Source organism: Saccopteryx leptura, chromosome 5 (assembly GCF_036850995.1).
Source record: "Saccopteryx leptura isolate mSacLep1 chromosome 5, mSacLep1_pri_phased_curated, whole genome shotgun sequence".
NCBI classification, from domain to species: Eukaryota; Metazoa; Chordata; class Mammalia; order Chiroptera; family Emballonuridae; genus Saccopteryx; species Saccopteryx leptura.
In genome coordinates, this window is record NC_089507.1 from 35,203,729 (window position 1) to 35,227,584 (window position 23,856).

Sequence of the window (23,856 nt, forward strand, 5' to 3'; positions counted from 1 at the left end):
GGTTCTAGAATGGCATAATATCCACAGTCATCTACAAACTGGCAGTAGAGAAAAATACATTGTAGAGTTCTGATAAGCAACATTTAAATTGGAAAATGATGGTCTTAAATAAGTTTAAACATTTTTTTCTGTTTTTTTTTTCTCTGTTTCTAGAACTGAAAAACAAGAATTACAACATAGTGTCTCCTACCTAAAATAAACTTTAATAAGAAACAGAAATTTTATTTTTATAAAAAATAATCTCAAATATACATTTTTAGTTTTCTTTAATATCCAATTATTTTTTTAATCTCCAATTAGCAAATGGGTTAAGAGCACAGACTCTGAAGCCAGGCTTCCTTAGGTAGCATCCCAGCTCCACCACTTACTAGCTCTGTGTCCATGGGCAAGTTACTTAATCTTGAACTGCTTCCCTTTTCCATCTGTAAAAGGGGGGTTAATAATGGTATCTGTCTATTATAATGATTAAAAAAGCAAAAGTGTTTAGAATAGTGCTTGTCTACATAAATGCTATTTAAGTGTCGGTTAAATATATATATATATATATACATTATATATATAACTAATAAATAATACTCCAGGTCATATTTACTATTATCACCAAACTTTGATAAATGTAAAAGTTTCCAATCTGATATCCAAACAAGACGTTTAAATAGAAATCTGTTTTAAGGCTTGTTATACAAATTTGACATAAATTTCTCTCTCTTCCAACCTTTGCCTATTCTCCTCTCCATGCTATTCCTTCTGCACTAAGCTGTCCATATGTGGATGTGTGTGCCTTGTATTATGTTGACGGATTATTGTTCTTAACTCTTCTCTCATCAGCCATAGAACAAGAAAAGCAAGATTGAGGCCTCTGCTATGAAACTCTTAGGTAATAAAGTTAATAGCACTGTTCATGATTACCGAGCAAAGACAAGGTAAGCAGACAGTGTTTCCTCAGTGAAGTCCCAGAGCACAAAGGTGCCCCAGTCCTGTGGTGACGGTATCAGTATCGCAGGAATTGTACCCATTTCATGTTGTATAATGACCTGCTACGAAGCCATCCGTTGACTAGCTGGTTAAGTGACCTAACCTCACTTTTTACCTCTGATCTGTCATCTGTAAACTAGGGGTTAATTGACTATGTTGTGAGATATAATGAGTTAATACATGGAAAGTGCCTACATAGGCATGGTAAAGCAAGAATATCATAAATGTGAACTATCATTATTTTGTAGTTTCAGTTTGGGCATTGCCTTTCCTTTAGGGTTATTGCAAATAACTATATGACTACGAAAAAGGGGGGTGGCAGAGAGCGAGTTCGAAGTCCAGGACCGCGGGAGAAGCACAGGCCCCCAGAATAAACTTTAGCATGGCAAATCAGAGCAGAATCCAGTGACCAGCAACTTTCAGACAAAGCTGCTAACAGAAAGCGTAGCTCTCAGGACCAGCGGCAGGAGACATTTCGGCCTCCGCGAGCCAGAAGAGGGCCTCAGCACAGCCTATATTCCGTAAATTCCCCGAGAGTTGGCTAGGCGCCCACCACACTGGAAGACCGGGGTGTGCCTTTGTCCCTCCACTGCGCGGCTCCGGCAGCGGTACGGAGGGGCAGCCGGCGATTCCGCCAGGCACACGGGAGACTGAGGGATGCCGGCGCTGCCGCCGTCGCCGCCCCACGGAGAATTACCGTCCAACCAGGAAGGCCGGGGGCGTGGCTCTCGCGGAGGCCCCACCCGACCATCCCCATTGGCAGAGGCTGCCTGGAGGCGCGGTCAGCGCACACAGGTCCGAGACCTCGCAGCTCCGCAGGAACGCGGGTCCATGGGGAGGAGGAGAGTCCCAGGTACGTGAGGAGTGAGCGCGTGTACCCGGGAAGCCCTGGCTGGGGGCCATGGAGGGAGAAGTGAGGCTGCCGCCCGGAGAGCTCTGCCGAGAAGGTAAGTGTCTGCCGCGAGCCGGGGACCTGGCATCTCCGTGGTGACGAGATCGGGTGGGTGGTCCCGGGTGCTTGGCTGAGACCAGAAAGGGATACACCGACTCTTAATGCATTTATCGTGCATTCATTCATTCATTCAGCCAGTCACCCAGGCTGGCAACGGCTATTTACTGGTGCCTACAATATGCCATAACTCTGTTGGAGAGTCTGAATCAGTCGAATAAGACATTCGTGGCTCCCACTCTGGTTCGGAAGGCAGCTCCATGTAAATTACAGTGTACTTTGTGACGGAGAAATTCCGGATGCTGTGGGAAGACTCCCAAGTCTCGTATGAGAAAGACGCTTCCACTGACTCAGACTCACTTCCAGAGTCCGCGGTCGACATCCCCCAGTGGCAGAGGGCGTGCCCAGGGACCTGGCCTGAGTCCCGCGTTGCGCCTTGCGTTTGCTCCTCCAGGGTCAGACCCCATGGCAAATCAGACGCCCTAGACCTCCCGGGAGTGCGCTGGACCCGCCTGGGCCGCCCACATCTCTTACTTCGAGGGGAAAACGTCCCCCGCCCCACTAGCCTCGCATCTGACTCGTCGTGCAGTCACTTCTTGGCTGATTAAAGCGAGAACCCGACGGAAGAGGAGACAGGAACTGAGTTCGGTCATATTTGTAGGTTTCTCACTTCTTGCTAGGCTGGGCTTTCAGCCCTCGCCCAACCCCTGGTATTTACAACACTGGCAGGCTTTCTAAAGTCAAAAGGTGCTTGGGAGCCTAGATAAAAGAACATACCGAAGGACGGAAATGGGGGTGGTAGATGCGACAGGAAGGGTATGTATCAACTGAAATTGTGACGGTTTTCAGTTTCAAGGAGAAAGGCAATTAATTTATCTGATGAGGATATAAAGACGGAGAGGACATTGAAGGGCGTGTCAAGAACTCTAGTATATACCTTTCCAAAGTTGCTGGCAACCTTCCTGGTTTTCTCTCCCCTTGGTCCCTCCAGCTTATTTCTCGATGCAGAGAGAGGTTTTTTGTTTTGTTTTGTTTTAAAGGCAGTGAACTAGTCAAAAGTCAAAACTATGGTGAGAGAGAAAACGTACACAAAGAAAGAAAGAATGTCTGAAAAATTCACCAACTATTTAAAGCTGAGATTTTTGAAATGGTTACTAAGGCAGCTAGATCTAGATTTCCTAGATAGTCAGGTTGCCTGACCTTTGTCTAAATAATTCCCAAAGCAGTAAGTCAGACTGTTGCTAACCCATCCACCCTTGTTTACCCAAGGATCTGTAAGGAAGGTGTGTGGGTTACACCAGCTTGTTTGAACTTCCTGATGTATTTCCTGCTTTACTAACACATTTAGTTCCAACAAGAAATATTCAAGCTCAGTGCTTAATACCTGTGATTAATTGTGGTTATTAATTTTGTGGGAGGCTGATGGGAAAGCCTTTGAGAGAACTCAGAATCACGTTGTCAGTAGTGGTGGGAAGAGCTTAGTCTGTGGCCTGAAACAGTCTTCTCAGCTGTAATTTAGCTTCCTTGCGTCTTTCTTCATCTATAGACCGGGAACAATTCCTACTGTTTACAGTTTTTAAGAATAGAAGCAGGTGGGATTACATATGAAGCCTGACACAGAGTCAAGTAAAGGCTCAATTTTTAACAGGAGTTCCATGTGCCAGGTATTGGCCTAGGGCTAGTACAGAGGAATATGCATGTCAGTCTGGTCCTAGACCTTAGGACCAGGTCCCTGCTGCATGCAGCTTACTGTCTACATAACAGACACTGTGTAAGAAACAAATGAATAAAAAAGGGCAAAGTGATGAGTGTCATAGATAATGTATTGAGAACGTTGGGATGCTCAGACTGGGTACGCAGGGAAGACTCCTTAAAGTAACAGGAGCTGAGTCCCAAATGACAAGGAGTCCATCATAAGATCTGGGGATAAAAAAAAAATTAATTAATTAATTAATTAAATCTGGGGATAGAGCTCTACAGTTGTACTTCTTTGCAGAAAAACTTAACTCCATAGTGTAGTTTTTACTTTTAAAACCATAGGTGTTTCTAAAGGTCTTCTAATCTAAAATGATCTCAAAAAACAAGTTTAAATTTTAAATATATGAAGTGATATTTAGGGTTTTTTACTATGTCCCCTATTCTAGATCTTAATTTGCCTTCAGTAGAACTTTATTAACATGAAAATCTGACACGGTGAAAACTGAATGTAAGAAATACACTGATCACCTATGAAGCACCAACCGCATGAAGATTATCTGCCAAGGGACACAAAGGACAGAAAGACCGGGCTGGAAGGAAGACAAACAGATATTATATATTCCAGGGCGTTTTATTGAGTTCTGACCTGGTTTGTGGGTAGGGAGAGTTGGAGACAGAGAGGGATCCAGTGGTTTCCAGTTTTCTGTGAGTGAGCCACTTTCCCAGGGGGCAGCCAGCTAGCGGAGTGGAAAAGACAGGTGGATTACAGCTGATCTGGCCTGTCTTTGTGGCTTTGAGAGGAGAAAAGGAAGGAACTGTGCATTGAGAACTTGCTGTATCCCCCTTGTACTGATGAAGACATGTCCCATTTTTACCGGTATAATCTTAAAGGCAGGTTAACATAAAAATATATCCCCTTACACATATTAAATTCTGTGAGTTTTATTTGGTAGTCATTACAGTCTATCTATTTTACAGCTACAGAAGCCAAAGCCCAGAGAACTGAATATTTCAGAACTAGTAATCAAACTAAGCACAATGTTGTTTGGGCCTTTGTTTTCTCTGTAGGCACCCATCCTTATTCTCCGGCCTCTTGGTACAATGGCATCCATTTTAATGATTCTGAGATTTTACTCTTTAATAATATCCGTATCATAAGCGTTTCTCAAAACACCAGATGAACCCAACTTTTATTATCAGGACAAGCTGCATTTTCTTTGTAAAATGTAGCATCTTATATGTTGAACTAAAAAAGATTTCCTCCAGATTTTTACTGGATGTTTAAAAGCACAAGTTATTTTCCCAGCCACACTTAAGATTTCCTAAGTGATGAAATTCAGAAGTGTTTAAAGATAGTAAAAATTTTCCACTAAGGTTGTTCAGAAAACAATATGCTTTTAATTGCTTAGTTTAATATTTAATGTGAACTATATCAGGGTTTAAAGTTGATGTATATATATGCATACTTATTGAGATATGTTTCTTTAGGTTCCTTTTCCACATCTTCATTCTTTAATCATTTTAATAATTTTAAGGGAATTTTATCTTAACAATTTAGTAACTTTAGTAATATACAGATTAGATTGTAAAGTGAAAATAGCAGTTTATGTAGGAAATTTGATGGTTAACAACAGTCTTAGAGTTCTTGGCTTTCAAACACACTGATCTTGTTTAGAGATACAGGTCTTTAACTTTTTTAAAAAATCAATAGTATCTTTTCTATTTTATTTTGGGTAATTGAAATAATGGGCTTCTTCCCCAGCCCTATCAGTGTTGGTAGGTAGATATGTTTACTATGACTTGATTGGCTCAAAATTATTTCTCATTTCTATTCTGCTCCCCTTATGCCTGTTCTTTTGTTTGTTCTCTCACTAAAATCATCAGCTTTGTGAGAACAGAGACCTGTTCACTTGTTGATCACTATCTCGACAGTCCCTAGAACAGGGCATGGCACACAGGAAATGCTCAATAAGAATTTGCTACGTGTTGAATAAATGAATATCTAACATAGTGCCTTGTATAGTAGGTGTTCAACAACTATTTTCTTGAATGAGTTATAGATATACAATGCTGTTATGTACAAAGCCATAATTAAACTGTAAGAAGTTTGTTTGGTAGTAGGAAATAGGGCAATATGATGCAACTTGACTGAGAAGCTCCTTTAGATTGGGAGGGCAGGAAAGGTCTTTCTAAGGAGGTAGCATTTTGAGAGCTCAGTGACAAGGAGGAGCTAGCTATGCCAGCCACTATTCCACTACTTAAAAGCTGTTAAGACGAGAAGGAACTTAGCCAATGAAAGGAACAGGAAAATAATACAGGGCAGGGCTAATGTAGGTTTACAGTTGTTGGTATGAAAAAATAATACAATAATTAATAAATAATAATACAATAATAAACTTTCACATACTTACAACTGTAAACCTACTTTTACTCCACCTTATATATTCTTGCTTTGTGTCTATCGTTAAGCTGATGGTTGACTAATCTAAACTGGGTTCACCCAAATGTCTCTAGTAGGGAATGAGGTTTCAGAGAGAGCTAGAGGCAGGATTCTGTGGGCCCTTGTAAATTGTTGGAATTTTAGATTTTTTTCTGAATGAGAAGGGAAGTCATTGTAAAATTTGGGAAGGAGAAATGACAAGATCGGGCCTACTTATTTAAAGGCTCATTTTACCTGATCTTGTGCCCTGCTGCTCTTCAACCTAATCCTCCCCCCCCCCCCAAGCCTGGCTGGTAGCGGTACCTCCCATCCCTCAAGCAAATTCCCACCTCAAGATTTTTGCATTTATACTTAGACAGGTTTTCAATTAGTGTTGTTTTTTAAAAAGTACTAAAGTACTTCTTTTACTGCTTACCATGACACTCAACATATTATGTGGTTAGTAGTTCACTTGTCGATCTCATTTCCTCTCTCTAGAATGACTATAAGAGAGTAGGAATGTTCTTTTATTCACTGTTGTATCCCCAGCTTCTAGAAAATGCCTGACATAATACTCAATAAATATTTTTTGAATCAATGAGAAAAAAGATGACTAGTGTTGTTTCAGAGAGGGTGAGAGAGACAGAGAAAGACAGACATGCAATATAATGTCAGATGTAGTCAGGATTCAAACCATGTAAAGCTTTAAAAAAAAAGTCCAGGATTAGGAGTTTAAATTTTGCCATAATTGCAATAAGAAATCATTGGGGGTAGGATAAAGCAGGGGAGTGCATAATCTGATTCACACTGGCTGATATCTGCAGGATAAATTTAGGGGACACAGATTTCATTCATTCTTTCTTTTGCTAATATGAATAGGCATGTATATCAGTCAGTTATTGCTACATGACACACAACCTAAAACTCAGTGGCTAAAACAACAATAATACAGGGCAGGGCTAATGTAGGTTTACAGTTGTTGGTATGGAAAAATAATACAATAATTAATAAATAATAATACAATAATAAACTTTCACATACTTACAACTGTAAACCTACTTTTGCTCCACCTTATATATTCTTGCTTTGTGTCTATCGTTAAGCTGATGGTTGACTAATCTAAACTAGGTTCACCCGAATGTCTCTACATCAGGCTCCAGGTCCACCTGGGTTTGTCTCCTTCCTGTGGGATGAGGTCAGATCTGCTCCATGTGTTTTCATTCTGGGGCCAGGATGAAGGGCAGCAGCTCCTCAGGGAGGTTCTGTTCCTGATAAATACAGAGGTTCAAGAGAGTAAACCCAACTACATGAGTGAATGTGGAGCCTCTCCACATATCACACCTGCTCATGTCCCATTAGCCACCAACTCACTTGTATCTTGACATCAGGGGAAGAATACCCAGCCTCACATCATGAGGATAAGGGGGTGAATGAATATTTGCTAGATAATAATCTAAACCAGGGGTCCCCAAACTACGGCCTGCGGGCCGCATGCGGCCCCCTGAGGCCATTTATCTGCCCCCCCCACTGCACTTCCAGAAGGGGCACCTCTTTCATTGGTGGTCAGTGAGAGGAGCACATTGACCATCTCATTAGCCAAAAGCAGGCCCATAGTTCCCATTGAAATACTGGTCAGTTGTTGATTTAAATTTACTTGTTCTTTATTTTAAATTTTGTATTTGTTCCCATTTTGTTTTTTTTTACTTTAAAATAAGATATGTGCAGTGTGCACAGGGATTTGTTCATAGTTTTTTTTTATAGTCCGGCCCTCCAACAGTCTGAGGGACAGTGAACTGGCCCCCTGTGTAAAAAGTTTGGGGACCCTTGATCTAAACTAACTCATAGAATAGATAGTAAGACAATGATTTCCTTAAACTAAAAACATCTTGCAGTGATTAAAAATGAGGTTTTATGCGATCACTGCCTTCTTAGAAACCAGATATATTACTTCATGTAATAAACTGGACAATTTAAATTATTCTTTATATGCAAATTGTACTCAAAAAAGGTTATTCAAAACATTTCATCTTTGTATGAACATTAATAATAATTTTCAACTGGCTTTGTTTGTACTTTATGTTTTCACTTTTCTAAAATAGGAAAAATACTGGTTATTGGGTTACTTGGCCTTGGTTTGGGCAGTTACATGACTTTGGCAAGTCACTTAATATTCTGGCATTAGTTTCCTTAAAATGTGTTCCAACTATAGGTGCGTATGAGTTTACAGCTGGTCCATCAGCAGCATTGATGAGCTTACAGAATCATCAATAAATCACGTTGAAACAAATTATAGACGGCATCTTCAGAATTAAGTAAAACTTCATTGTCTTAGCTGAAGCCAAGAGCGATTACTCAACTTGCCCATCATTACAGATCATTATTAATAGAGCTTAAGGGGAAAGGCATATACTCCCATAGGAAATGTAACCTTTTTTAAATTATTAAATTGTGTGTGTAAATAAACTTTCACACCAATACATAGAAGATATGTATTGTTGAATCATGTGAAACGGCTATTTTTGTAGCATCAAAAATTCAGATATCAATTACATATGGTTTACCATAATTGAGAAATTGTCAGTACTGTTTGTAAAAGCAAAAACAGTGTAAATTAGCCAAATGTTCACCAACAATAAAACAGACATTAATTGTGACAGACAGTGGGGTTTAATAGAACAGTAGGAAAAAAACCCTACAGCCATGTGCATCTACATCGATAAGTCTCAAAAACAAGCAGGTCACCAAAAAAATACATACTGCATGATGATATTTTATAGGTGCAAAAACAGGCAAAACTAAACAATTTATTACTTGAAGATAATCATATAAGGGAAAATTTTTTAAGCAAAGGAATATTAAGCAGAAAATCAGGATCGTCATTACTTCTGAAAGGTACTGTTATATTCCTTAAATTGAGTGGTTGATTCATTGATGTCTGTTGAATTATTTTTCTTTGTAATGGACACATATGTTCTCAATGCTAATTACTCGATATTTAGAAAAATAAATAACAACATCAAAAAAAGTAATGTATACTCTCTGATGATGGGACTGGAAATCAGTGTAGTCACTCCAGAAGGTTTTGACAGCATTTATTTTTATTTTAGATTTATTTATTTATTTATTTATTTATTTATTTATTTATTTATTTTTAGAGAGAGAGAAAAGGGAAAGAGAAAGAGAGAGAGAAGGGGGGAGGAGCAAGAAGCATCAACTCCCATATGTGCCTTAACCAGGCAAGCCCAGGGTTTCGAACCAGTGACCTCAGCACTTCCAGGGTGACACCTTATCCACTGCTCCACCACAGATCAGGCAACAGTGTTTATTAAAATTAAAAATAATGAATGTAATAAATTTTCTCTTTCTATGTTGAATAAAGTTTGGATTAAGTGCCCTGTGTAATCACTTTGCTCACACAAATCTTAAAAAGCGAGCTCTGATTTGGAGATCTGATTCCTCTGAGCCACTCTGACATCCCTGCCCCCACATCCTGTTTTCACCCCTCTCTTCCCCTCTCCTCTTCCGCTCTGCACCCCACACCCACCCACTCACCATTCACTCCCTCACTCCCTCCTTCAGTCACATCTGCTGTAAGCTCTCTCCTTAACATACACCAAAAATATCAAACAACTTCAGTTCTATGGTCAGTAACTAGACAAGATTTTTATGATATTTGTCTTGCCATAAAACATGCAACATTAATGTCTGCCCCTTACAATGGGAACTTATGAAATGCAACAAAGATTATTCACTCTGCCTTATCATCCTCTGCCCCCACACCCCCTAAAATGTCAGGAACATTTGCTATGTCAACAGCTTTAAAAGAATATTGTTTCACTGGAATGAGATTCGCCCACACTGTTTTCAGAGATGAAGTTTTGGAATGGTTATGTTAACTTCATAGGAAGTGACACTAATGCAGCCTTGGAATTCACTGGGAAGTCAAGTCACATGTTTTCTCAGGAGTTAAACCAATAGAAATTCTTGCAATTAAAAATCACTCTCCATTCTTGAGGGTTAGATGACGTGAACCAGCCGTGGCCTAGCTTATCTGAACAGTTATTGCAATTCTTGCTGAAATAATCTGACTGAAAATTCATCAATGATATAGAATATCCTAGACATAATACAGTTGTACTTGGAATATTTAGAAATATTGGGCCTTTGCCTGTTGGCTTAGTGGTAGAGTGTGAGCCGGTGTGTGGATGTTCTGGGTTCAATTCCTGGTCAAGGCACACAGGAGAAGCAACCATCTGCTTCTCCACCCCTCTTCCCTCCCCCTTCTCTCTCTCTCTTTCTCTCTCTCCCTCTCTCTTTCTCTCTCTCTCCTCCCCTCCCTCAACTCCATTGGTTCTAGCGCATCAGACCCCAGGTGCTGAGAATGGCTCCATGGAGCCTCCACCTCAGGTACTAAAAATAGCTCAGTTGCGAACATGGCCCCAGATGGGCAGAGCATCAGCCCCAGATGGGGGTTGCTAGGTGGATCCCAGGCGGGGCACATGCAGGAGTTTGTCCCTCTATCACCCCTTCTGTCACTTGGAAAAGAAGAGGATAAAAAAAAGAAATTTTGTCTCAGCATTTATCCTGTTTCTCTGAATCAAAGCTGATTCTTAAATTCAATTATTTTACCTTTTTCTAGACCTGAACTTTATGGTTGTTTTTTAACTTTATATGTGGTAAAATTCAGATAACTTCATAATGTTTTGCGGAGGGAGGGGCATACATCCAGTTATTAACAATTTGTTAATAACTAAGACATTCCTTTGATCAAATCATTTTGTTTTTTTGTTTTAGTTTGTTGTGCATTTTTAAGATTTTTGAGATGTAAACTGATTTTTTTTTTTTTTTTTGTATTTTTCTGAAGCTGGAAACGGGGAGAGACAGTCAGACAGACTCCCGCATGCGCCCGACCGGGATCCACCCGGCATGCCCACCAGGGGCGACGCTCTGCCCCTCCGGGGCGTCGCTCTGCCGCGACCAGAGCCACTCTAGCGCCTGGGGCAGAGGCCAAGGAGCCATCCCCAGCGCCCGGGCCATCTTTGCTCCAGTGGAGCCTTGGCTGCGGGAGGGGAAGAGAGAGACAGAGAGGAGGGGGGGGGGGGTGGAGAAGCAGATGGGCGCTTCTCCTATGTGCCCTGGCCGGGAATCGAACCTGGGTCCCCCGCACGCCAGGCCGACACTCTACCGCTGAGCCAACCAGCCAGGGCCTGTAAACTGATTTTTTAAATTGAGTTCTAAAAGTATACTTGATTAATTTTTTAAGTTGTTAAAAAATGTATTAGGATGACATGGTTTGCCATATCATAGAGGTTTCAAGTACACAACTCGGTCTAACAGCATTTACACCTGGCATCAGGCACCCTCCACCACCCAAGCAAAGTCTGGTTCTGTCTCCGTTTCCCTCCCCCCTTCTCCTCCTACTCCCCTCTTTCCTCTGGCTATTGCCACACTGTTGTATCTATGTGTTATGTATATGTTTTTTTGGCTAATCCCTTCACCTTCTTTCATCCAATCCCCTGACCCTCTCCCTTTCTTTGCCCTGTTTTTTTTTGTTGTTGTTTGTTTGTTTTTTAGGGTAATTCATAATGAGAAAACATGGCTTTATATTGAAAAAAAAGTTGAGAATGCAGAAAATCTAGTCATATTGTCACTTGTAGACAGCTTTTCAAATGGAGAACAGATTACAAAAAGTTTGTAATGTACTATAAAATGTTTTCATTTTGTGTTTTAGCGTTTAGTCTCAAAATTCCAAGATACTTCTATAATAATGGGTTTGGTCCAGGTGATTTACATGCTTATTTGGATCCTAGTCTTTAAAAAGCCTACTGATTGTTAATTCATTCTTCTCTTAGATTCTATTTTATTTTGGAGAAAATGGAGTAGTAGACCTGAAAAAGCATCCTCTTCAGCTTGACCTGTGCTGGCACAGTGGATAGATTGTCAACCTGGAACGCTGAGGTCGCCAATCCAAAACCCTGGGCTTGCCTGGTCAAGGCACAAACCACAAGCAATCAAGCAATGAACATCTAAAAGTGGAGCACCTATGAGTTGATACTTCTTGCTCCCCATCCCTCTCTCTCTTCTCTCTGTAAAATCAATAAGGAAAATCTTTTTTTTTTAAAAAAATAATTCTCTTCAGGGACAGTGGTACAGCAAACAAAACCCACTTTTTTTTTGATAGAGACGGGGAATGAGTCAGAGAGAGGGGCAGATAGGGACAGACAGACAGGAAGGGAGAGAGATGAAAAGCGTCAGTTCTTTATTGCAGCACCTTAGTTGTTCAATGATTGCTTTCTCATATGTGCCTTGACTAGGGGGCTACAGCAGAGCGAGTGACCCCTTGCTCAAGCCAGTGACCTTGGGCTTCAAGCTGGCGACCTTTGGGCTCAAGCCAGTGACCATGGGGTCATGTCTATGATGCCACACTCAAGCCAGCTGATTGTTTTTTCCAAAGTGCACAACTCATACCCAGCATTTGCGTTAGATACATTTCCTGTAACACGGTGATTTCTAGACCAGTGGGGTTGCTGCGTCCTTTCCCTACATGCAGGTGTCACAGCTACTGCTTTTCAGGAGATAGGCCAGGCTGATAATACCGAGGCGTGTAGTGGATGTGGGGGGACTGTGCTGAAGTTCTGAGCATGAGCCAGACCTGCTACTGGAGCAGATTACTATTTTTCTAGAACAAAGAACCAACTGTTGTCAAGATTTTCCAATTTATATAAGGAATCCAGACTTTGTGCACAATCTGTCATAATTAAATGGTGACAACTAAACAAATTTAAAAAAAAATACTAAGAACCTGTGTGAACCAAACGGAACAAGTCCACAGGCTTGTGGACCACCTGCTGGCACTTCCCTTCGTGCAGTAAAAAGTGGTGTTTCAGTTGCATCCACTCAAGTTTCTTCTTCTTGCAGAAGAGGAGTAAATTTAAATGCATCTCCCATTCATTTGGTGACATTTTCTTCTTTCCTCTTTTCCAGGCTACGTGCTGTCTTTGGTCTGCCCAAACTCCTCGCAGGCTTGGTGTGAGATCACAAATGTGTCACAGCTGCTGGTTTCTCCTGTCCTCTACACAGACCTGAATGCCAGCCTAAGGAACTTGAGCATTTCTGCAAATGTAGAAAACAAATACAGTCTTTATGTGGGCCTGGTACTGGCAGTAAGTTCCAGTATTTTTATCGGCTCCAGCTTCATATTGAAAAAGAAGGGCCTCTTGCAACTGGCCAACAAGGGCGTTACTAGAGCTGGTAAGAAATGGATGCAACTAATAAATTCAATTTTCTAACTGCAGAAATAATCTTACTATAAGATCATAATGCTACAGTAATAATATTATACCATCCATTTATTGTAGCTTCTATCTTCATTCTTAGCAATTCTTTTCTCAGAAGTTTCCAGGATTGAGCCAGCTGTGTCTCCTTTAGGGAGAGACTAAAATTTTTTCTTCAAGAGATTTAGCGTGGGCCTTGGCCAGGTGGCTCAGTAGGTACAGTATCATCCCATTATGCCAAGATCATGGGTTTGACCCCTGGTCAGGGCACAAACAAGAAGCAATCAGTGAGTACACATCTAAGTGGAACAACGAGTTGATGCTTCTCTCTCTCTCAAATCAATGGAAAAACAATTTTTTAAGAGGAGGTTTCGAGTGGAGTATCAGTTCTTCTTTTCATAGCGTTACTCTGGAGTGTCAGGAGTCAAAGTCATATCATGCTACATCAGTGGCTTTTCTTTGCACTCAAAGAACACAATCGAATGATTTGCCACAGACTCTGACCTCCTGCATGAATTGGCCCTTGCCATCCCCTCCCCCCAGCTTTACCTTCTGTCTATGTTTCTGTCGCCTACTTTTCTCTGGTTGCTAGAAGATACCAAATTCTTTCCCACCTCAAGGTCCTTCCCCTTGGCCTGGAACTCTCTTCTCCCTGCCCTTGATTTGGCTGACTCATCCTTGAGATCTTAGCTCAAATACCATCACCCCAGAAAGGCCTTCCTTGACCATTCTGTCTGGGCAGGTCTCTCACACCAGCATGCTCTGTTATTCTGGTCATTGCACTAATGGTGTCCTTCATTGTACCTAAGATAATTGGTCTCTGTATGTTTATTGTTTATTTACTTGTCAACAGGTTTACTTATTTATGGATAGTAGATTCACAAGAACAAGAGCATAGTGTTTGCCCCCCACTAAATATTTGTTAAATCAAATGGATAGAAATAGAATTAGGTTGCTATTAGTACTGACATTTCCAATGCTGAGTAGTTCTGCTTGGCTAGCCTTTATTAACCATGAAGTTCATATTTATTCTTATCAAGAGTATTATAACAGAGCTCAAAAGGTTCATATGGAAAAATAAATGACTACAAAGTGTGCAAACACATTTATAAAAGAGTACTATTGAGGGAAGATTTGCACTATCAGAAAATAAAACATGTTATAATGCTATCTTAATTAAAACAGGTTGGTACTGGCATTTTAAAAAATAGACAAATAATAAAAGATAATTAAAAACTTATAAGGAGACACCCCTTCAGTACATACAACAATTTAATGTATGATTTTTAAGTGGTATTTCAATCCACTGGAGAAAGGATGTATTAGTCAATCAAAAATATTGACACAACTGGCAAAAGAAGAGAAAAAATATAAAATTCCTACTTTATATCATTCATCAAAATAAATTCTTCATAGTTTAGAGTTAAATTTAAAATAAAATCTTTTTAAAAAAATACTTAGGCCTGACCTGTGGTGGCGCAGTGGATAAAGCGTCAACCTGGAAATGCTGAGGTCGCCGGTTCGAAACCCTGGGCTTGCCTGGTCAAGGCACATATGGGAGTTGATGCTTCCAGCTCCTCCCCCCCTTCTCTCTCTCTGTGTCTCTCCCTCTCTTCTCTAAAATGAATAAATAAAAAATAAATAAAACTTTAAAAAAATAAAAAATACTTAAAAAGGAGCTTTTCTAAGCATAAAAATAAATGGAGAAATTATTCTATATAAAGGAAGAGATTATCTTTATTGGTACACAAAAAATTTCTGTATGAAAACACCTTTAACTAAACTCCTAAACTAACAAGTAAATGACATAGGTAAAAATATTTCAAAATAGAAAGTGTTAGAAGATCTTTGGAAATGGCCAAGTGAATAAGCTAAAAGACTAGATATACTGACTTGGCCTTAATTCTGGCCTTTTCCAACCATATTCCAATATCTAGAAGTCAATTCTTTAAACCTTCTTCCTTTACTTTAAAACTTAATTTTCGGCCTGACCTGTGGTGGCGCAGTAGATAAAGCGTCGGCCTGGAACGTGAGGTCTCAGGTTCAAAACTCAGGACTTGCCTGGTTAAGGCACATATGGGAGTTGATGCTTCCTGCTCCCCCCACCATTCTCATTCTCCCTCTCTCTCTCTCTCTCTCTCTCTCTCTCTCTCTCTCTCTCTCTCTCTCCCCCCCCCCTTTCTCTCTAAAAATGAATAAATAAATAAATAATCTAAAAAGAAAATTTATAAAAACTGAATTTTAATTATTATTTTCCTAGGTCAAGGTGGACATTCTTACCTCAAGGAATGGCTCTGGTGGGCAGGATTACTCTCAAGTAAGTCCTTAATGCTGAGAATAGTTTTGGCTTGTAAAATAATAAGTTAATAACATGGAATTGTTCAAAATTGATTAATTTAGCTTCCTGCAAAGGTTGGCAATTTAAGTCTAGCAACATTTTTTGCATGTGTAACATTGTCTTATATACAAATAAGTCACATGTATTTAGAATTAAGTTTTACCCTCTATTTGTTCTCAATACTGTCTTGGAATGCAAAATAAAAAGTTTACATTTTGAAAACCATATCTTATCACAAATGTCTCCTCTTATTCTACTCTCCATAAAAATTGAAGACAGTGCATTCCTCCCACATTTTCCCAGCTCTAAATTTGAATCTGGGACTTTTCTAGCTGCATGGTTTCTAAGGAACGGATACATTATTTAAGGAATGGTACATTTTCCTGTTCAGGACCAAAACATGGATAAATTAAAGTCCCCTCTGACTGCTTAGCACTGTACAAATAGAGCAGGGATTTTCAACCCATATACTGCAAAGGGATACTGGTGTCCAGAAGAATTTTTAAAACATGCAGTACCTGACTATTTAGTTAGGGACCCTGACCTCTTTTCCCTTAGAGAAGATTCCAGATAGATATTTAGATGGTTCTTTTCTCTTTTTTCCCTCTTTTACTTGTATCTCACTATCCTCTATCCACACAAGAGAATGAATATACAAATATTGTAGTCAATATACAAATATTGTAGTCAACCTGGTCTCTACCGCCCACTAGTGAGCATTCCAGCTTTCATGGTGGGCGGTAGCGGAGCAACCAAAGTATAAACAAAAAGATAGATTTAACTATAGTAAGTTGTTTCATAAAGATTTACTCTGCCAAACTTAGCAAAAATCCAACATAAAGTACTTGGTAAGTATTATTATTATATGCTTTAACTTGCTGTAACTCTGCTTTATAAATTTTATAAAGTAAAGTTACTTCCCTACTTTATAAATCACCATTACTGTGGAACCGGTGGGCGGTTAGAAAATTTTACTATTAACAGAGATACAGAAGTGGGCGGTAGGTATAGAAAATTTTACTACTAACAGAGATACAGAGTGGGCGGTAGGTATAAAAAGGTTGACTACCCCTGGTGTAGAGTTTTATTCTCATCATGTACAAAGTTTATGCCAGTATTGAAGAGAGAAAAGCAAGTCTTAACATTAGACATTTTTATCTAGTGACAAATGTCCAGTGCTTTAATTATGAAATCAATATTTTCCTGGAAAGCCGCCCATAAAGATAAAATTATAAAGTATTCAAGAAAGCTTTAAAAGTCTAAAAAAACTATCATTGCTCTTCTCATGAGAGCCCTCTCCTAGTTGTTTCTATTTGTCTTAAATGTTTTCCCAAAGCTACGAGTACTTCCGTAGACTTGGCTGGGAGCGTGTGGCTGGGGCATAGCAGCCAAAGGGTGCTGCTGGTGTCTTTTATCTGTTCCAGAAGCTTTCTCTACAGTAAGTTTGTTTGGTGTTCCATGAGCAAGAGTTCAGTCATGACCCCTGAGAATAATTTGGCCTCAAGTCAAGGGCCTAGCTCTTAGAGGAATTTTCTCTTGCTCTAGAAGCTGTTTGTTTGCATCACAGTATCTCGCAGAAGTTTAGTGTTCCTCAGATAAGAAAGGGATTGCTGGAGCACATTGTTATGACTTTCAAATAGCTGCCAGATCTCCCTGAGCTAGCATTACATGCCTGTAACAGGTCATCGGCAATTCAGAGATGCCTGACTCCATGGGCCTGTGGTGGGTGTGTCTGGCTGTCTTCTGACAGAGCAGTAGATCTCTACAAAGCATTCCAATTTTACTAGTTGGTTTATTGTTAATTTGCATAACAGTAGATATTCTTGAGCACACAATAATTCTCTGCTTACTCCAAAACGACCTCGACTAGATTTCATCAGAGTGACCCAATGTTTCTGGTCCTGAAAAAAACCCAGTACCTTTTTGAAAGTCATTTAAAATGTGTATCTGTTTCTACTTTTTGTGTTAGTTGGGTGTATATCACCAGGTAATTACAGTTTATCTGCTCCCCTAATACCAATCCTTACCCTCCATCCAAAAAAAGTTAATTATTCTTTTCACTCAATCTATTAATGTCTTTGGGATAAAAGTCTACTGCTTTGTAACAAGCATTTGTTTTTTCCCTTCTGACAAACAAGTCCATCTTTTAAATTAACGCTGCTACTTCTTTTCCAGTGGGAGCAGGAGAGGCTGCAAATTTTGCAGCTTATGCTTTTGCACCTGCTACCTTGGTCACCCCACTGGGCGCTCTGAGTGTCCTCATAAGGTATGTAAGTCAAGACCATGTATTTCGTAGGGATTTTCAAACCACGATCAGCTGAACTCCACAAGAAATATCTTGCTCAGCATATCTCACAACAGAATTTAAAAATCACCAAAATAAGTTAAGACTATACAATAAATCGTAATAGAAATAGAAAAAACAGATTGCTTCCCTGTTATTTAGAAAGCCTATGAGATAGCGAGCCTGGTTTCCTGCTAACATAAAGTAGTTGTGTATTGTATTTGCGATGATTCAACAAAGGCTAGCAAATTTTTCTCTCTCCCTTGAACGAATTGCCACAGCCTTTTAATCCTCTCTGTTGTCATAGTCGTTAGTGACCATTGTTGCTTAAGGACTTTTAAGAAGCATAATGTTTGGGTTAAATTTCAGCTCTTATTCCATATTCTGCTGAATCCTTCTGCTTGGAGGTCCCTTTGTTTCTTTTAGTACTGGAAACAGAAATACTTTTCCTGTTCATAGAAGGTAGATCTAATATTTCTGCATTGCTCTTTGTTATCATCTCAAATGAATGTGTTCAGTGAGCCCATAAACTTATTTTGTAGCTAAGCAACTGTTTTGTTTGTTTTTATTTCTTTTCCTTTTATCTCCATTCATTATCAACCTCTAATAGAAAGATTATGGCTAGGCCTACCCACTTCTTTTGTAGGATTGTTTTGAAAATTCATGAGTCAATAAATGTAAAGCATCATAACAATGTCTACCCAGTTAGAGATAGCTGTTAGCCGTAGCAGTATTTTCGCTGAGGCTGCAGTCCTCACAAGTGGCCACACGAGGGCAACTCATGGAAAACACCTGTTAATTGACCAGTCTTAGGTGCAAATGGGAACTGGTAATGCCCTGGTGGGAATGTCTGGGCATCAGGGGAAGGAGGCTGATGTGTAGGAGCCACAGGATATCTACTGATGAAGCAGCGAGATGGCATAGTCTGGTGTCCATGATGGTACCAATCTGGAGCTACTTGAGGCTATGGCAACCAAGGTAGTGGAAATATTGGATAGGTGAAAGTATCAGAGCAGTAACAGCTGTTAGAAAAGATTTCAACACTTTGACAACCCATGGGATTGTACTTATACATACTAGCTAAATATCAGCCCGGAGCAGAGTAATTCTTCTTTAAGCATATCTTTCTTTCAAGTTTTCATGAGCACACATACTCTAAACGTATCATGCCAGTAAGATGTAAAAGATGGGAAAATTGAAAATGAATTGAGTGGGCCCTATTTAGAAGGTTATGGTAAGTTCAGAGGGGTAGAGAATGTCTAGTTTAACTCTTTAGATATAAAAGCAATTAAGCAGATTTGATTGGCCATCACTTCTGAGTTTTAGAACTAATTGGGGTTTTCAGTGACATGTGGGATATTCATATCACTCGATTGGGATAAAGTGACATGTACCACAGTGTGACTTCTGAGCTGCTATGGAATCAAAAGGTAATTGAATTGAATAAGAGTGATTTATTTTTCTTCTCCCCACAGTGCAATATTGTCTTCCTATTTTTTAAATGAGCACTTGAACATCCATGGGAAAATAGGCTGCATATTAAGTATATTGGGGTCAACTGTGATGGTTATCCATGCCCCACAAGAAGAGGAAGTTGCTTCTTTGCAGGAAATGGAAATGAAACTAAGAGGCCCAGGTCTGTGATTCAACCAAAAGAAACACGTACTTAAATTCTGCTCCACTTTTTCTCTTCATCAAATGAATTTGTAATAATATTTTAATAGGCTTCCTACATGCGAAGTCATGGGTTGTGAGATACAGTAAGGTTTCACTAAGTAATACAAGTCTTCTGAAAAGGTAGCACAACTTGACTTTTGTGCCTGTGCTTCCCCTCTGCACGATGAAAGGAAGATGTGGAGAGAGAAGCAAAAGACTTATGTTCCAACCCAAATTTGGCCACTCTCCTCTCTGAAAATAAAAAGTCAATCAGACACTATCTGCTATGCCTCATAGTGTTCTCTTTGTGTAATTCAAATTATATGTTTGGGAAAGTCCATTGTAAAATATTGAGAGCTATGCAGTAAATTGTTGCTTTTAATTTAATCTCACTTCTCTCTCTAAACATCTGTGCTCCTAAATGCACAACTAAAGACTTCACAGAGACACGATCCTCTAAGAATTTTCTGAAGTCTAATTCTTTTCTCATTCTAACAGGATTCATCTCCTTTGCTGTGATCATTACCATGATCGCCTTGGTGCTGATTTTGATCGTGGCTCCCAAGAAAGGACAGACCAACATATTGGTCTACATTTCAATCTGTTCCTTGATTGGAGCATTTTCAGTATCTTCTGTCAAGGGCCTAGGAATTGCCATTAAGGAACTATTGGAATGGAAGCCAGTTTACAAGCATCCCGTGGTCTTTGTTTTGCTGGCTGTACTTGTGCTTTCAGTGACAACACAGATCAACTATCTCAACAAGGCACTGGACACCTTTAATACATCTCTTGTGACTCCCATTTACTATGTGTTCTTTACCTCCATGGTAGTGACTTGCTCTGCCATCTTATTCCAAGAATGGTATGGCATGAAAGCTGGAGATATCATTGGAACCCTGAGTGGGTTCTTCACCATTATTAATGGCATCTTCCTTCTACATGCTTTTAAAAACACTGACATTACCTGGAGTGACCTGACGTCCACTACGCGGAAAGAAGTCCTCTCTCTGAATGGCAGTGAAGACAAATATGTCTTACTAGAGAATATGGAATGTTCACCCTCGGGATATGAGGATGATGTTACCTTGTTTAGCAGGACTAATGAATGATCAAAGTCTCTACAAGCACTAAAAGTGAACCAATAAGAGACACTTGGAGAGAAGAAGGAATACCTGATTCTTGGAAGAACTCTTAGGAAAGCTGACCTTTTTAGATTTTTTTTTAATTTTTTTTTATTCATTTTTAGAGAGAAGAGAGAGAGGGGGAGAGAAAAACAGAGAGAGAGAAGGGGGGAGGAGCTGGAAGCATCAACTCCCATATGTGCCTTGACCAGGCAAGCCCAGGGTTTCAAACCAGCAACCTCAGCATTTCCAGGTCAATGGAAAGCTGACCTTTTTAAAGTCCTAATTCATAATGTAGATGTGAGGCCAAATAAAAATGCCTTCATTTTTGGCCATCACATTTGAAGATCAAGATTTTGATCATCCTCCAGAAGACTTCTGCTGTTTCTCATTTCTACAAACTTGAAGTATTTCCTAAGCGTAAAAGAAGTCAGAGTGAGATGAATCTCAGAATAATCTCTTTCTTCTGGTCACAGTCTATTTGGCCCTTCTAGGTAGCTCTTCATTTCTTTGGCTGCTATTCTTAGTCTCACAGTGATTCATGGATAAACTTAACTGTGTGCTGATAAGAAGAGTATCAGTCATCCTCTGATGAGTCATAGTTTCAAATTATTAAAACTGAGACGTGAGGTCACCGGTGCTTTTCCTACTCTTCCACAACTTCACTTACCTAAACTAGATAGCTAAACAAGAAAATAGGCCTGCTCTGGAATTTGCTCCATGTGTGTTAGGACGCAAAGACATATGTGCCCATGAAGAGCTTATGAATTGTAATTATAATTTATTGACATATCGTAGAAGTTTATTACCAATTAAAAAGGGGAGAATGGAGGAAGAAAATATTTTATACCTTAGGTAAATGGAACAGTTTCTTTTTTTCTTTTTACAAAAACCCAAATGATTGTGTTCGTGAGTTCTTTTAACTACAACTTGAACATACAACACGATTGAGTTTCTGGAGAAGTCCAAGTGAATTCAGTTTTGGAATTCCTTGTATTCATTTTGTTCCTTTATTTTACTGTTATCCCAAAAGTTGAGATTTTTATAAAGGAATTGCTACATTACTTCAGGATAATATTGTACACTTCAATTTTTCTCAAATGTTTAATTCCCAAAAGGTGGTTTTTCTACAAACTGTTTGGAAAAAACTAGAAAAGTTTTTTTGTGAAAAACTTGAATGAGTTATTATAATTGTCAAGCTTATTAAGGAAATTATAATTCGCTACAAACCACTTTGAAAATATTTATATCCTACCACAAGAATTGGTAGATTGTCTTTTTCTGTTGAATTTAACCCTAACTATGTTTTCTGTACGTTTTATTGATAAGTGTTTTTGGAAGAATGAGAAGGGGAGTTAACTTCCTAGGAAACAAAATATTGAGACCTCCGGGACTACTAGGAAAATACATTTTGTGTATTAAAACTTACACAAAATGTTCCTGTCTCCAAGTGCTTGGTAGGAATGAGACTTTTGGTGGTCTTTAACGTTTATGGACAGATTTCTCATCAGCTATTCATTTAATAGAAAAGGAGACATTAGCTATCTTCTAGACCAATTTATTTCTCTTAAAATGAAACAAAAATTCTAACCAAAAAAAAAAAAAATTGTGACATGCAAGAAACAAAAACCCTTCTGTTTAACTGGATTTTTCTATTCTTACATTAGATGTTTTTAGTTTTGTTTGTAATCTAGCTCAAGTCTGTCCTGGGTAACATTAGTAAATTCTGTTATTCAGAATTCTATTAAACTGACTTTAGCCTTTCCTCAGTTCTACTGAACTATGACTGACTTCACAGTGATGACCAGAATTGACATGGAGTCCTAAAATACTGTTATAATCTCTTCAGCATAGTTTAGTGTTGAGTGCAATTCATTGTATTCTAAAGTTTTGAAAATTGATAATCCATGGAAGACACATGGGTTGATACCTCAGGTCAAATACGTGTTTACTCTGTTGACTACTGTTTCACTTTTATTGCATATCAGATACATAAGCTATGAAGACAAATTTGTAGAATAATGTAGTATTTGAAAAATGCAGAAAACTTTTTTACAGTTTTTCTTTTTTCTATTGAAAACTTGATTGGTTTCTCCAGGACACCTTCTTGGTGAGGGAATTAATGGCATCCAACCTGAGACTGCGAATCTTAGTGTCAGTTACTTCTTAAACGTCATCTGTTACAAAGCTTTGCCCTTGGTGTATCGTGTTCAGGTTGAAGGTTCTCGGAACATAAGAACCATGTGTACCCTGGGTTGGAAAATAAACTGGTGTTGATACATGCCCAGGAAAAAGACTGAGGAAAATTTAATGAGTTGAAATATATTGAGAATGCAATACTTGAAATATTCTAAAAATTCCCAGTGGGCAATATTCATGAGACACCAAAATGTTACTGCAAATCTCAAACTCAGAATAATTTTTCCAAATAGGAATATATTGTCTAAGGAAGAATAAAATGCTGGATCCATGTTTTCAGACTTACCTAAATGTTAGTCTTAACTGGTAGTTTCACATTTGTATATATTTTAAATATATATGCTTTCTTTATCTCACATTGATGATATCTGAGGATTTATTATGTGACAATCTTCACATGTGTCATTAAGGATTATAAAGTCCTCACACAGCCAAACTGAAAGCTTTTCTTAATTCTGTAAATATAATAGTTTCATTTTCTTTTTTGACTTGTAATTTTATCCTTAGGTCAAAGGTTAATGACTTTATTTTTAGTTTAGATTGCAGAATGTCCATAAAACCCTTTAGATCTAACAGCCTGAAATTAACACCTTTATCTTAAGAGTACTAAATCAAATACACAGAAAGCTCTGTACATCATGCTGGATATATACGGCATTTAATAAAATTTAGTTCTCTTTGAATCAATATCATAATTCTCATACGTAGTCTAATTACTAGATAGGTAAGGACCATTAGTTTTTATACATCCTTCATCTTTTCTCAATTTGTATCACAGTAGCTCATTTTAAGTAATCCAAATGGAAATGAATTCCATCATACTATCCCAATACAAATTAATACAAAATAATTCTAACAGAAATATTTTATTTTTCTTAATGGAACTAATAAACTGGCCCTGGCCAGTAGGCTCAGTGGTAGAGCGTCAGCCTAGCATATGGAT

The 23,856-nt window shown here is 38.9% G+C and overlaps 1 protein-coding gene across 1 annotated transcript; it reads left to right on the top strand.

Moving 5' to 3' along the window:
* The first annotated feature begins 1,785 nt into the window (after positions 1-1,785).
* Positions 1,786-20,792, top strand: NIPAL1 (NIPA like domain containing 1). Its single transcript, XM_066385180.1, has 6 exons — positions 1,786-1,922; positions 13,026-13,292; positions 15,576-15,632; positions 17,829-17,919; positions 19,413-19,573; positions 20,092-20,792. Exons 1-6 carry the CDS (start codon positions 1,877-1,879, stop codon positions 20,700-20,702), a joined length of 1,233 nt encoding a protein of 410 aa, XP_066241277.1. The 5' UTR covers positions 1,786-1,876; the 3' UTR covers positions 20,703-20,792.
* The last annotated feature ends 3,064 nt before the right edge of the window (positions 20,793-23,856 follow it).

Bases quoted from the DNA above. Each gene is read 5' to 3' on its own strand.
- NIPAL1 (XM_066385180.1), top strand. From the start codon at position 1,877: ATGGAGGGAGAAGTGAGGCTGCCGCCCGGAGAGCTCTGCCGAGAAG. The intron at 1,923-13,025 runs GTAAGTGTCTGC...CCTCTTTTCCAG, and splicing joins CGGAGAGCTCTGCCGAGAAG to GCTACGTGCTGTCTTTGGTC. The intron at 15,633-17,828 runs GTAAGTCCTTAA...CTTCTTTTCCAG, and splicing joins GTGGGCAGGATTACTCTCAA to TGGGAGCAGGAGAGGCTGCA.